Source organism: Platichthys flesus, chromosome 18, assembly GCF_949316205.1.
Source record: "Platichthys flesus chromosome 18, fPlaFle2.1, whole genome shotgun sequence".
NCBI classification, from domain to species: Eukaryota; Metazoa; Chordata; class Actinopteri; order Pleuronectiformes; family Pleuronectidae; genus Platichthys; species Platichthys flesus.
In genome coordinates this window covers 2,207,173-2,221,147 of record NC_084962.1, presented here as the reverse complement: position 1 = coordinate 2,221,147, position 13,975 = coordinate 2,207,173, and the positions used below count along the sequence as shown (strand labels likewise).

Here is a 13,975-nt window from a genome sequence, read left to right as displayed (position 1 = left end):
AAAACTATAAGGGCTCTAATTCTGTACTTTTAATTTGACATGAAAAGCTTTGTTTCTCCAGTTCCTTATGGCTTATCGATGTAAAATAAATACAGTAGAGTTGTGCTATCAGTGTAAAAACAATAAGCTAAAGACAGAGCAGATTTAGAGCCAGATGTGCACCTTCCTCTGGGCCTCAACTGTTTCCATGTCTAACTTCCTGTAGGTACAGAGAGAGAGATGTTCTCACATTGACAGTTATATAATACAAATAATGTCTGACTCGGACATGTCACTCAGCAGCAGAGCTTTCTCCACCACACTTTGTTATTACCCCTCCTATCGTCAATAGTTAGAGACAACTTCTCCTTCACTTTCCTGAAGAATGTGTGCAGCTGTTTCCCCCTCACGTATCACTCTCCACCACACGATGAGCTTCAACCCGCAAGCCTCCATTAGAGCCGACCAGTGGATCGATTGTATTGATAGATTATCTCAATCTGCGAACACAAGTCTCCTAGTACCGATGGGACCACGCAAAGAGCAGCGAAGTGAGGAGACGTTCACGTTACCTGTCACTGATCCGTATTCCCGTCCGCACGGCGCTCATTGCTTCTCTTCACGGCGAGAGAGAGAGTGAGAGAGAGAGAGAGAGAGAGAGAGAGAGAGAGAGAGAGAGAGAGAGAGAGAGAAAAAAAAGAAGAGAGCGAGAGAGAGTGTGATCAAGGAGAGAAGTCAAAGAAAGTAAAGTGTGTATGTGTGTGTGTGAGGGGGAGGGAGGAAGCGTCATGTCTGAGATTGAGGAGGGGCTGCATTAGGGGGAGAGAGGCTTAAAGGAGACCTGAATTCACACACACTCAAAATAATGGGAATTAAAGCTGTTGACAAAAATATGGTTGTAATTACTATCAGAAAAATGCATGTACTGGTTCAGAGCAAATGTTTTCTATACCCAGAGAGGGGAACACTTATGCTGTATATACCCCATCCAGGCTATATAACTGTTATATTAAAGGGATAGTTCACCAAAAAATCATCATTACCTACTCCACAAAACACTTTTGGAGTCTCAGTTGTAAAAAGTGTTGCAGCCAAATCCAATACATTAGTAAATGGTGACCGATTCTTCAAACGTAAAAATGTAGATTGTACATCTAATCTTATTGTGTGTAAAACTACACTATACAATGTCATTCTCGGCCAGGTGAACATTAACGATTGGTTTTCTATGTTCGTAACCTTAAGGTTGTTTCTAAAGGCAAGAGCATCTATATTCCCACCAAGTTCAGTGACACACAAACACACACACACATATTCACACACAGGAGCCACACCAGAGTATTTTGACACACTGTTAGTTAACTGTCCCCAAACTAGTCTCACTTAGCCCACTGCTCAATGACCTCCCCCTACCATCAAATATTACACTAGATATGTTACAGGTCATGTAGGTGGGGAATAACATAGTACAATTACTTTGTTTTTGTACTTAAGAACTCTTTCATGGTTTTACTTTTACTCCACTACATACATTATCAAATATCTTAAGTTTCTACTCCATTACAATCTGAAAATGGATTGGGAAGAGGCTTTACGACATCATGGTATAAGCTTCACAGTTCGCTGTTTTTGGCCACAGCAGCCTACCCTCCACACCTTGGGCTTTCTGCTGGAGTCTTTCATCAGAGGTAGTCATGCTGCCAGTTAGTAGGTTCAAGTCCACTGCAGCGTCTGGTGTAGTGGCGGTCCTTGTTGTTTCCGTAACATGATGTTACTTTTACAGGGCAAAGTTTTGGACCAACCCCCAACCATGAGGACCAGGTGCAGATTTTGGTCTGACCTCTACCCCTGTGGACATGCACGGCTTGGTTAGACCTGCCAGGGGCTAAAGGTACCAGCACAAAGGGAAACTTCGCATGATTAAGATGCTCTGAAGAAGCATAAATTAAGGCATCATAGCTTTTTTAATCTGCCTGTCCTCACTGTTTGTATAGCTACTGTTTTTTAGCCTTTGACACAGAAGAGGCATTAATGAAATAGAGTAATCAAGTCTAGCATGTATTATAAATCTCCTTTAGAGACTATGTGGAAAACAGAAATAAAACGTACACATTCCCACTGTTACCAAAATGCAATTGTAATTTTGTTTTCAAACTGAAGGGGAGTAACCGGCTCATGTTTCATGTGTTCCCGTTAAACCTGTTCAACTGCTGTGCACAGACAGTTTCACGTCTTCACAAATAACTCACAGAATCTTATTTAAGAAAAATTGTATCACATTTTATTTAATTGACAGTACTTCAACACGTGAACACAGAATTCAACTTTCCCTGTGTTTTCAAAACTTAAGACCACAAAGTAACCCAACATAAGGCAAATGTGCATGTCAAACATCCAGGTCAGATGAGAAAAGAAGAGTACAATCACTACAGCTGTATGCATTAAACACAGCACAAGTAATAATCCACTTCTGATGACCAATCTCACAATTGTGCTGCCCATTGTCAAAATATTCTCTCTCTCTACATTGTGAGATGATGGTCATCTACAAGGAACACTTCCACATGTGGGAACCCATCTTGTTTGTTTATTGATTAAATCAGAGCCATTTGGGAAGACTGATACCAGTTTCATCTTTGTGTGCTCAGCATGGACATGTTTAGTTCATCTGAGCACCAAAACTGACCAGCTAGCAGCAAGCCAACAACTGCTCAGGTGCTGTATACCAGTTTTGGTTACATGTCTAATCTTATGAATGGAAAACTTGAAGAAACAAAATAGCAATTGTTATTTAAGAGTTTCGAATTAGCTTATTTGTGATTTAGTAGGGCGGCTGAATATAATTTGGACCTGGTGGGACTAGATCTGGAATCCCATGTGTTTACAGATATATCCAGTATCAATCTTCTTTGAAACAAACAAGCACAGATTTGTCCCAACTGAAAATGTTCCTTAAATATTATGGCACAACTTGTCTATGCACACCGACAAAAGAAACCATTCAGGTGTCGGTTAAAATATATCTCAGTCTGGTACTGCATATAAATGAAGCACAAGTAGTCCACAATCTTTATGACTCACAGAGCACATGTCACCGCTGCACCAAAAATAATACAGAGAACATCTAACATAGTCTTTATCATCCATTGTTATTATTATTATTGTTCCCTAGGGTTGTGTTTTTTGAAACAGCCAACACAAAGCACAACATTGTGCCAGTTCTTTAGCAACAATGACCTAAAGATTAACACCTTCCACAAAACGAACACCGGGGGAACATTAAACCTTACACCTCATTTTAAGGTTGCTAAAATGCAAATGAAACTATTTAAAAAAAAAAAAAGACTTCACAATGAGAGTGTTATACAGAAATACTGCCACAATGTTTCCAAAGGATTTCCAGGGACAAACACTGTCACCATCTGGGATCTGCTTAGAGTTGATAAAATTCATGAGGTATTTACTTCAGGGGGGAAAAAGGTGTGAAAGTGTTCTCTTCTTTTCGGAAAAGTTTCAAAAATTTAGATTTTTAAAACATTCAGCTATAGAAAAGAACAGGGGGTTCACACACAAAACAATAAAAAACACTACATCTCTTATTATTACTGTATGCAGACACACACGCACACTTATTTTGTCATATTTCCACTTACACGGAACACTAAACCACAAAACAACGTTCAGGCGTTATTACAGAGATACTGTGGCTTACATTCACATGGTTTCTCTGAATGGGTTAGGAGTGTATGCTTCCTGTGCTCCACAGATGGCGATGGGGGTCAAGTGGGGAACTACAGGCAAATATGGAGGCACATTCCTCTCCTGAGGCAAAGGGGTAAGGGAGGACTTTTTTCTTTTTTAAAACCTTTTCCTTTTTTTATGACAGACTCTCGCACATGTTCAGCAAGGAATCGGGGGGCCTGGGGTAGTAGCCGGTGGTCCAGGGCTTGTCAGGAGAAAACCTGGGGAACTTGTAATCCAGAGGGAGATCTAGAAAGAGCAATATCAAACAAGAAAGTCAACTGCAAGTTGAGGAGTACGTGTACAAGCCGCCTGCACAGTATTCTTCTCAGAAGCAATGATTTATTAGTCAGTGGAAAAGCACGCTTTGTTCTAAACAGCTGGTCCAGAGAATTACCATGGTCTGATCTTTTACCTCCACAGAGAAAAGTCTGCTATACACCGATGGTTCATTTCAGAAAAAGATGCAACACAGTCACTGTGGGGGAGCCGGGGCTAATCCTCCCAAACACCCCGTGAAAAAAAAAAGGAAAAAAAAAGGTACAGAAGGAATCTGAAATGAAACTTCCTGGAAACTGCTGAAAACAAATGGCAACAACAGTAGACACAGGTGAAAGCAGAGCTACAAGGTTCTGTGAAAGTGGGTCAGCTTCATCCAACTTCAGACACAACAAATGACCCCAGTGTGAAAACAGCCCTAAGCTCCTCATTATCTGGGAGACTGGCACCATTTTCCCACATGCTGCTCTGCAGCAGAGGTGGCTGCAGCTCAGTCTAACTCCACATCTGTGTCTGGTTCAGTGGTTGTTTTGACTCGAGTGAGTGTTTCTACGTGTTGAAACAGAAAAATGGAGAGAATGTTTGATGTGGGAATGGATTTTTAAACACTAAAATTGTAACCTCATTGTTTTTCCCTGTTTTTAATGTAATGGATCAGATTATCTTGCATGTTCTCTTTACCATATGTGTGTTTTTAAAGGAAAATGCTGACAAACAATTTATTGGGGCCTTGTTGAAGACTTTTTGGACAGTATGTCATAAAGTCTATGCTACTATATTTATCTCTACTACATAGAAACTTGGCATCTATCTGAACCAGAATTGTTTACCTGTTTATGGATAAATGCCATTCATTTCTTCAATGTCTTTCTCAATTGCTGCTGTCGGACATGAACTTGGCACTAATATGTCAAGATAGTGGGTGCTGATAAGATCATCCTGCCTCTGTCTGCTTAAACTCTCTTGAGGAGTTGTTGTTGTGAACGCATCTGAGCAGAGAATCTCCCACTGCATGTGTGAAAGGCAAACTGCGGAGAAAGTCCGGACCCAATTCTCCGGAGATCCTCTACAGGACATGTCTGAAAACTGCTAATGAAACCTTACAGAAGCTCATTTCATACAGCCCTCCTCTGCTGTACATGTAGAGAAAACTAGTTCTCTGTTTATCTGGTGAAGAGAAAGTTGTGTGTTTCACATATCATATAATTTCATTTTTATGCATCACACAGCTTTGCCTTCCTGTAAATTCCACTGAAGTTAAAATACTGTGTTCAATACAGGAGTGCCTTGCTCTTTTTAAAAACTGAATGGATAAACCCTGTTAAAACAGACGATCTTCCTATAAATCATCAGAATATTACTACAAAGGTATGCGCTTATGTAGGATTTTGATCTTGCACTTGTAGTGCAAAATATGACTGCAACTAGTTCTATTTGATCAGGTTGGAAACACAGTGTATGTGTGACGCTACACACAGCTTTCATGTCATCACATCTTTACAACAACAGATCATTTAAAAAGTCTTGGACAGCCTTCTGACTGCATCAAACAAGTAACTAGCACTAAGAGATAGGATTCCCTATTATCTTTAGATTTGAAATGTGCTGCTTCCTTTGTTTGATGATCGGACACATAGCTACACAGCACAACTGTACAGTCCATACAAATTTGAAACTTTTTAAAGACCTGGTGATGCTCCCCCCTCCCCACAAAAAGCTAAATCGCTAAGTGCATAGAGCAGTAAAATGAGAGGCGCTCAGATACGTAAGGGTAGCAAGCCAAAAACTCCAGATTTTCATTGCATAAAAATAAGCTGTGCAACTTATAAACGGCACATCATGAACAGTGACCAAGACTGCTGCACTTAATCTTCCTCGGCTTGGAGAAAACATTCGAGGTGGTATCCTGAGCTGAACATTTTGCCACAGGAGGCCCTTTATCGATTTCTTGAGTGCTGTCCTCGCAGCCTATTCCTGAGATCTGTTTTACGTTCTTTAAATGAAGACCATTCCTCAACCATGGTCCCCTCAGGGCCCTGAACCACTGCCTAAGAGGATCCACTTAGCTGAATTGCTGTCTTCTTTTAAATCACTTCTCAGATCCCTTCATCACATACAGTATTTTACACTGAATTAAGCTCCCTATTATTGTACATATACTTTTCACCTTGTCATTTTTTACTACCTTGATTGTTTTAGTTCTGTTTCTGAATATAAGTGTGTTCTCTCTGTTTTTATGTTCGACTGCTACTTTTTGCTTGACTTTGCTTTAAATCATTATTTTGATCTTCCTTTTTTGGCGGGTATTTAATCCCAGTCTCCGAACATCTATTTGCATTTTTCTCCTTCCACATACCTGCTATGTGCTCCACACTAGGGATGGCCATGGTGCTGTATTTGTGAATGCAGTGGCCGCACCAGGTCAGTTTCTGGCTCTCCTCGTCCCCTCCTCCACTTCTTTGTACGTCGACAAAGTATGAGCCCCACTGGTTGGACATGGCAGAGGGTGACTTCATGCCCTGCTCCCGTTGAGACAATTGGAACAAGAACCAAACTATTTAACTGTGAGTTCACATTCATTTTCAGGCAAGTGCAGACCTGATAAAAGGAAGTAGGAATTATACCCTGAGCACAGGGAATATAGGGAGACTTTAAAGTTGCTTTAACCCACGCAGCTTTGAAGATGTTTTTTCTCTCCCAGAACTGAAGTGAATCATTATTCCTGAGAAATCCCCCACTCGCTTATTCATAATCAGTCATACCACTTCAATGCGGTTTGTAGCCAGATAGAGTTGCAATCGTGACAACAGGATGTGAATAGTAGGATGTGATATGACACATAGCTTACAGAGAAATTTGTGCTTTGCAGAATATAAGCTAAATCATCAGGAAATTATGCATAATTATGAAATACACTGGCTCGAAAATCTTGATTGCAGATAAACCAGGTAGGATGAACAGTTTTCTAAAATAACTCTGTATCATTTATAGACTGTTTATAAAAAGCTCTGCACACAACATAAAATATCTTTTTTTACAGTATATTGTAGGTCTGTTTGAGGAGGACTCAGGAATAATAATAATGATAATAATAATAACTGTATTTGTAGAGCACTTAGCTAATCACGGTTACAAAGTGCTTCACAAAAAACCATGGCAAAAAAGATGGAATGACAAGGATCAATTCTGAAGATGCTCCTGAGCATCACCACTGGCCAATCAAACAGCCCATTCCAAACAGGCAGCTTTACAATGGTCCCTGCACATGTACAGCTAATGTAGCCTGTTGTCTATATTCGCAAGTGGAGATGAGGATTGAACTTCAGAGGTCTGTTAAAATAATTTCTTCCAAACTCAACATCCCCAGATTTATTTCAATTTTCAAACTCCTCAGTCCCAGCTGATGCAGACTCAAGTGGCATCACTTTAGGACATTAAGCATATTTAACATATTTTCATATATTTCTCCGCATGTGCTCTATGCACTAGTGCTTCACAGCACCTGGAACAGATGTGTCAAACCAACACTCAAACTCTAATGTGTCCTTTTTGCACCTTCCATCACATCTTTGACAGAGACACGTGTCAACATGCTTGATATTACATGTCTCTCCATCTCTCCACACCTGACCGTCAAAATATGCTCATAATACTTTCAGGGAGCTAATATATACATACACAGAGGTGGGGGAGGGTGTTTCGGTAAGTGGGGAGCGGGCTGCTAAACAGAAACAGCTGCTTCAGTGAACTTACCTCAAACTTTCCCTCTTTCTCCAGCTGCTCCACTTGGGCCTCATTAGATATGGCTGCGTCGCTCTTCGGGATACCCTCCCCCTCCATTTCCTCCACTATCATCACCGTTTCCCACTTCCCGAAGCTGCTGGCGGGAAACATGTCTGATCGCATGCTATCTCCAAAATAAACTACCTGCAGGACAAAGAAAAGATGACAGAGAGGACAGCTTGATTAGTGACTGCAACACAAATCTTCAAACGATGTTGTAAGATTGCACAGTGTTCTTCTCTCAGCAGCAGCCGGTAAAATCAGTAAAGCTGGCATAAGACTTATGGCCCCCCCCCAAGGGTGAACCAGACACGATGAGACTGCAAAGCTCATTACAACCCCGCTGACCATCACTTCTTCTTTGTCCCCCCACGTCTGCAAAGAAGAGCAAGTTGAGGCAGGTTTCACTTAGATGCATTCCAAACGCAAAAGTGTGTGAAGCTCTGAATCCCATTTCCACAATCTATTTCTTTCTATTCCTCCAACTAAGAAAGGAAATGGAGTGAGAGGAGTGGAGATGGCTGGAGAAAAAACAGAGATGTCTGCTGACAATCCGAACATTGAAGTGAAAGACCAGAGGCCACTTCATGTTTACTTTTTACTGGCTTTTCACACCAACGACTTCAACTGAAGAAGAACAATAAAGAAAACTGAAATGCAGTATTCAGGCTGAGAATTATCACATTTATATGGTCAAATAATGAGTTGCCTATTGATGCATCATTGCTGTAACTACTATTACACTGTTGTTTACAACAAGTGCATCCTGAGTACGCAGGGCTCTGACTATGACTCTAATGAAAACTTGCTCTCTGCAATAAGGGTTACACAAAAACTACAATGTACAAATAGTGGACAAAGTTCACAGTCCTAGTTATTTCCACAACTGCAGAGAAAGATGAGCTGAAACTCAGAATGGGACATGCACATCTACTACGATGGTATGAGTCCACTGTGGCCGAGCAGGGAAACACAACCAGGGAACACAAAGATGGTATTTTGCTCTAAAGCGACTGTAAAGTGTAACTTGGTGGATTCCATAGATTTAGCCTGAGATTAGCCTTGGATTAACACAGTACTTTGCACCCCCCTCCTCTTTTACAGTGAGGCTGCACTATAAAGACATCTCTCCACAGCTTCTGCGGGGGGCGGAAGGATTACAGCAAACCGATCGTTACAGTCTTTCAATGTGTGTAAGACATGCGAGTGATAGAGTGATGCATGAGATAGTGTTTTAAAAAGAAAAACCTGACAGATGTTAGATTTACTTAAAGTCATCTGAAGTTTCAAGGTGTTCTAACCAATTCTAAATCCTGTATACACTATTTGTTTACTGTTGCATACACCCACATTTATACACAGCATGAATATCTTTCAACTGAAAATGTGTTACTTTATGCATTACAGGCTACATCCAAACCAATACATTTTTATTCGAAAATATTATTTTTCTCTGTATCAGAAATAATCGCAAATCACATGACCTTTCATGTTCACTGGCTGGTTAATAGGAAGACGTAGTCGACCCTTTTGTACAGTAAATGTTAACTATGCTTTGCATTCACCTCCGGTCGTCAAGTCATGACTGATAAGAACCAATTAGGAAATCAACAGTGATTGCATGAAAGTGTCATTGTTTCTAAAATTCTCCATTTCTGCCCGTAAAACACAACTGAAATGGAGCAAGAATCATTTCATAAAGTCTCCATTTAGGGGCACAAGTGTCTGAAGTAGTGTGGATACAAGATGTAAACATAGCAACAGTGATGTGTATTAAAACTCAAACATATTAGTGTGAGTGAAGCCACAGAGAAGATCCATTTTTGAATAACAGCTCTGGATTAAAACACTGAAATTAATGCAGATGTGAATATTCTAAATGCTACATAGCTGCAATAATTTAGACTTGCGATGTAAACTTTAAAGAGAGAGGAAATAACCAGCAGTCTGTTGGGTAACTCGCTGTGATGTAGAGCTACATTTCAAGATGTTTTAAGAAGTTTAGATGCAATTGCAATTTCGATGAATATAAAAATAATTTTTTGAGTTGATATATCATGTCTACAACTGAACATGAGTAAAAGAACAATTTCAAGCTAGTTAAAATCAAATAATTTAGAATTGGCAAGTAAAAGTAAAAGTGTGATAGTAACCATATCTTTGGTCTCTTCTGCTTCTCAGAGCTCACATTAGTTTGGATCTGTTGATCTTAGCTTTGTTTGGATAGGTACTCTAATCAGTGTGTTAGTCATTCATGGTCTTAATAATTTCTCAAATCTTTAAGATGAAGATTTATGGAAGGTTCATCATGTAAACCCTTTCAGACACCACATACTGGGATGCCTCATGTGTGGAACATAGACATTAAACTAGATCAAATCTCTCCAAAGGAGTTGGATGGCCTCAAAGAGGCTGTCCAGCATTCCAGTAGCTGCCTGTAGCTCCCTCCCCCTCACAGAGCTGATGTGTCTCAGTCCGACCGTACCACATGTAAACAAACAGTCGGACTAATCGAGGCTGCTGTGGGCCAGCCCAAAGGGGAGGGGCCTGCAGGAATCTCATTTCGTTCCCGGAACTGGCCACAGCTGGCCCTCGAGCCCCAAAAAATCCCTGCACCTCTCATTGCCCAGCGCTGCTGCCGGAGTCATGGGATCACTATAATAAATATTTACAGAGGCCCAGGTTTCCAGCACAGAGGCAACATAATCATAAAAGACACTCATTGTGGGTGGATACAGTTGCATTAGCCTGAACCATACTGACTTCTGCCTGAGTCACAGCATGGTGAGCTGAACCAGACTGCACCATACAGTTATATCAGCTGGGCAAACCCATATCTCTTACTGAACGGATTAAAAAAAATCACTATGTAATATGAATTTCACTGCCTGATACATTACAGGCAAATAAATAGTAGGTGTTCGATATATATCATAGGCAAACACTTCGAAAAAGGAAAATTTAGTAGGTTGAGCACAGTGCAATATATTTAAGTAAAGATCACTTGACCTCTTTCTAAAGTTATTTTTTTTAGAATGAAAACAAGTGATGTAACTCGGATTACAGTTTTCTGTGACTCTTTTATTTTAAGAAGACCTACGACCAGCTCTGCTCATTATTTATTCAATGCAACTTGCACACGTGTGTGCAAGTTGCATTGAGGACTCTCAAACATTAGGGCTTCTGCTGCTTCTGATCCCACTAAGAATCAACAGTTGATCCTCAGCTCTTTGCAGCTTTCCCCTGCTTTTAGTTTGCTATACTTTGATGAGGAGTTGTATAAGCTCACTGCTTCAAGATTTTTCTCCTTTATCACAATCAAACGATCATAAGCTGAAAAAAAATGTTCATTCTATGTTGAAAAAACATTCATCTTAAGCCGGGGAAATTATTTTTAATGCAGCTCAGACAAAATGAGACACATCTCCGTACTCATTTTAAGATCATTTTAGTTTAGTTATTGATGTTATTAGTTTAATTTTGTCATTACTTTAATATTGATGTAATGTAGGGGGTTGTCCTCAACTGGTAAACCCTGTGACACTGGGCATTTTCAGAATCCAGAATCAGAATTAGAATTCAGAATCAGAATTCAGAATCAGAATTCAGAATTCAGAATCAGAATTCAGAATCAGAATTCTTTTATTTGCCAAGTATGATTGCACATACAGGAAATTGCCTTGGTGTCGTTCATTATTGGGGACTCATTAATCTTAGCTTTTTCCCCCCGAAAATAGCTATGACTCACTGTGAAAGTTAAGTATTGTAGGGAAATATTAGGGACATTTTTTACCTGTAAAATAAAGCTTTATTTTTCTTCGGCTAGCTAAATAAAAGTTTGACTATGATTGTACTGAATTCAAACTCTAGTTCAGAGCGGGAATTGTAATCTCCCCTGAATGCCTCTATTCAAAGCACTTGCATTAAGTCTTTTCAGGTGAAAGTGGAGAAAAGTGCAAACACTCAGAGCGTCTCAGGTCACCGTGAAGGAGTGTTTCCAACTGCTAAAAGTGAAGGTTGCTACTGAATTCCACAAGAGCTTTCTCCACGTGGCTGAGGAACAGAGGGGGCATTGAGCAGAAGGGAGGGAGAAAGGGAGGGAGGGAGGGAGAGAGGGGGAGAAGGAGCTGTGGATGTGGATGATGACGAGTATTGTTGGGTGGACTCAGGGGTTAGATGATACAGAGCTGTATGTGCCTGAATTGGGAGGGTTTGTTTTATTAGTCATAATTTGTATTTTTATCTTTTAGTGCAGTAAGACATGATAATATAATATGAGACACCACTGTGACTAGATGTTTCACCTGATACAAACATTACCAAGTTAGTGAGGCCAAAGTGAGGTTAAATTGGTTCATTGGCATCTTTCTGTCGCAAACATAAAATACATTTCTTTTAAACTCAAACTCAAAGAAGGTGATTCAAAGTTAATCGCCAGATAAATAATTGATCTCTTCTTTGGTCTATTGTTTAGTCTAGTAAATTGAAAACAAGCATATAGTATTTTTTGTCCAACCAACATTGTTAAATCCCAAAGATATTCGGTTCAAACTATTTTTTTCAAATGGGCTTTCTGTCAGTTGATCTTCTCTTGTTCATGTTTTCTTGATAAATAAAAATGGAGAAAAGAATTGAATCCTTACATTGCAGAAATTACAACTGGATATATCTGCTGACTGAAAATGACTTGAATGGTTTACTGACATACAAATGGCTGTCGGTAATTTTCTATTGATTAATTGTCTACAACTCTACTTGAAAGAAGGATCTCTTGCAGGTTTAGTAAGCTACTGGCAGTCAAGCCAAGGGCGAGATGCTAGCAGTAGCTTGTAAATTGTAACTGTCATGTTAACAAGCTAGCATGGTCAAGAGCAATAAATCAAACCACATCTATTTTACACAGTTTTTATATTAAGAGCAGGGTTCAACATGCACGATAGACGAATCGCAAAAGACGGCAAAAACGGTGATAAATGATGTTCCATGCGACTTGTATTCACACTCTGCATGTTTTATATTTGGCCAATCAGATGGAGCCCTACAGCCCTAGATGATCAATTAAAGATATTCAGATCCTTGTTGGGTTTTCCTTCAATGAATCATTCGCTGCTCTCTGTGTGTCTCTCTCTTGAGTCTCTGAATATCAATTTTTGAATATTTGAATTCATCTACTTTCTGCCTATGCGACGCACAAATATGACGCTGATAACTTTGAACATGATTTCTGATCGAGAAAACTGAATTTCATGTCTTTAGCTAAATATACTCTGCTGCTTCAACATACAGCAATGTTTGAGATCTGTGGCAGTGTAGATTTTCTCTTAACACCCCTTTTTCTGACCAATGTCAAGTGTCCCTGGACAGATACAGTAGCTTCTGCTCCTAAAAGAGAGCCATGCGCCAAGTAGCTTGTCCTTAGCCCTGTCTTTCGCAAAAATGTTTTTGTAAATGTATGTAAATGTTAGGTAAAACATGACAATTAACATACATAACATACAATTTTTGGTCTTGAAATGGTAATAATTCATTCATGATATTTTAGGACTTAAAGGTTCAGTGTGTAGAATTTAGTGACATCTAGTGGTGAAGCTGCATGTTACACCTGAATACAACTCACTTCCCCCACCCCTTACAAACATGAAAGAGAAACTATGGTAACTTTCAGTTGTCATAAAACTCAAAAGGTGTCTAGTTTGTCTAGTTTGGACTACAATAAAATACATGGCAGCCTCCGTAGAGATGACCCATTCCCGGTGTAAAGTATTCAAAAATAAAGTGACCATTCTTGAAAACATCTCCAGGATATTATATATTCAATTTCTGCAAACAAATTCCTTTCATCTAAATTGTACACACTAACCCTTTAAGAAAAATCCAACCTTGGTTTTAGCTTCTTACTTTTGGTCTACCTGAGAGTAAAATAGGCTGCATAAGCTTGTCTGAGGGGAAATATTTGTCCCGTTTCATCAGTTAACTCCCAGCATGCTGGCACACAGGAGCCTTGTCGACATTCATGCCAAGGGCCACGTTCCTCCTCTCCATCACACCAGTGTTAATCTCCCTGAGCTGATTTACCATGAAGCTCTCATCTCTTTCAGCCTCTGCCAAAACCAAAGTTGGAGTCAACCTCAAAGCGAGTCGGAGATGTCCTTCAGCCAGACGTCTGGCTGCTTACTCCTGTGAAATACGAGGT

General features: G+C 39.9%; 2 protein-coding genes across 2 annotated transcripts in view; both read right to left on the bottom strand.

The window, feature by feature from the left end:
* dse (dermatan sulfate epimerase) overlaps positions 1 to 699 on the bottom strand; it is a 44,948-nt gene extending 44,249 nt beyond the window's left edge. Inside the window, exon 1 of the mRNA XM_062410848.1 lies at positions 552 to 699. The gene's annotated coding sequence lies outside the window, so the exon portion shown is untranslated. The remainder of the gene's footprint in view (positions 1 to 551) is intronic.
* A 1,541-nt stretch (positions 700 to 2,240) lies between these two features.
* Positions 2,241 to 13,975, bottom strand: part of nt5dc1 (5'-nucleotidase domain containing 1) — a 59,843-nt gene continuing 48,108 nt past the window's right edge. The window contains exons 10-12 of the mRNA XM_062411524.1: positions 7,753 to 7,926; positions 6,356 to 6,518; positions 2,241 to 3,969 (exon numbers count right to left, since the gene is read on the bottom strand). Coding sequence (XP_062267508.1) covers positions 3,857 to 3,969; positions 6,356 to 6,518; positions 7,753 to 7,926 — 450 coding nt within the window. The 3' untranslated portion in view covers positions 2,241 to 3,856. The remainder of the gene's footprint in view (positions 3,970 to 6,355; positions 6,519 to 7,752; positions 7,927 to 13,975) is intronic.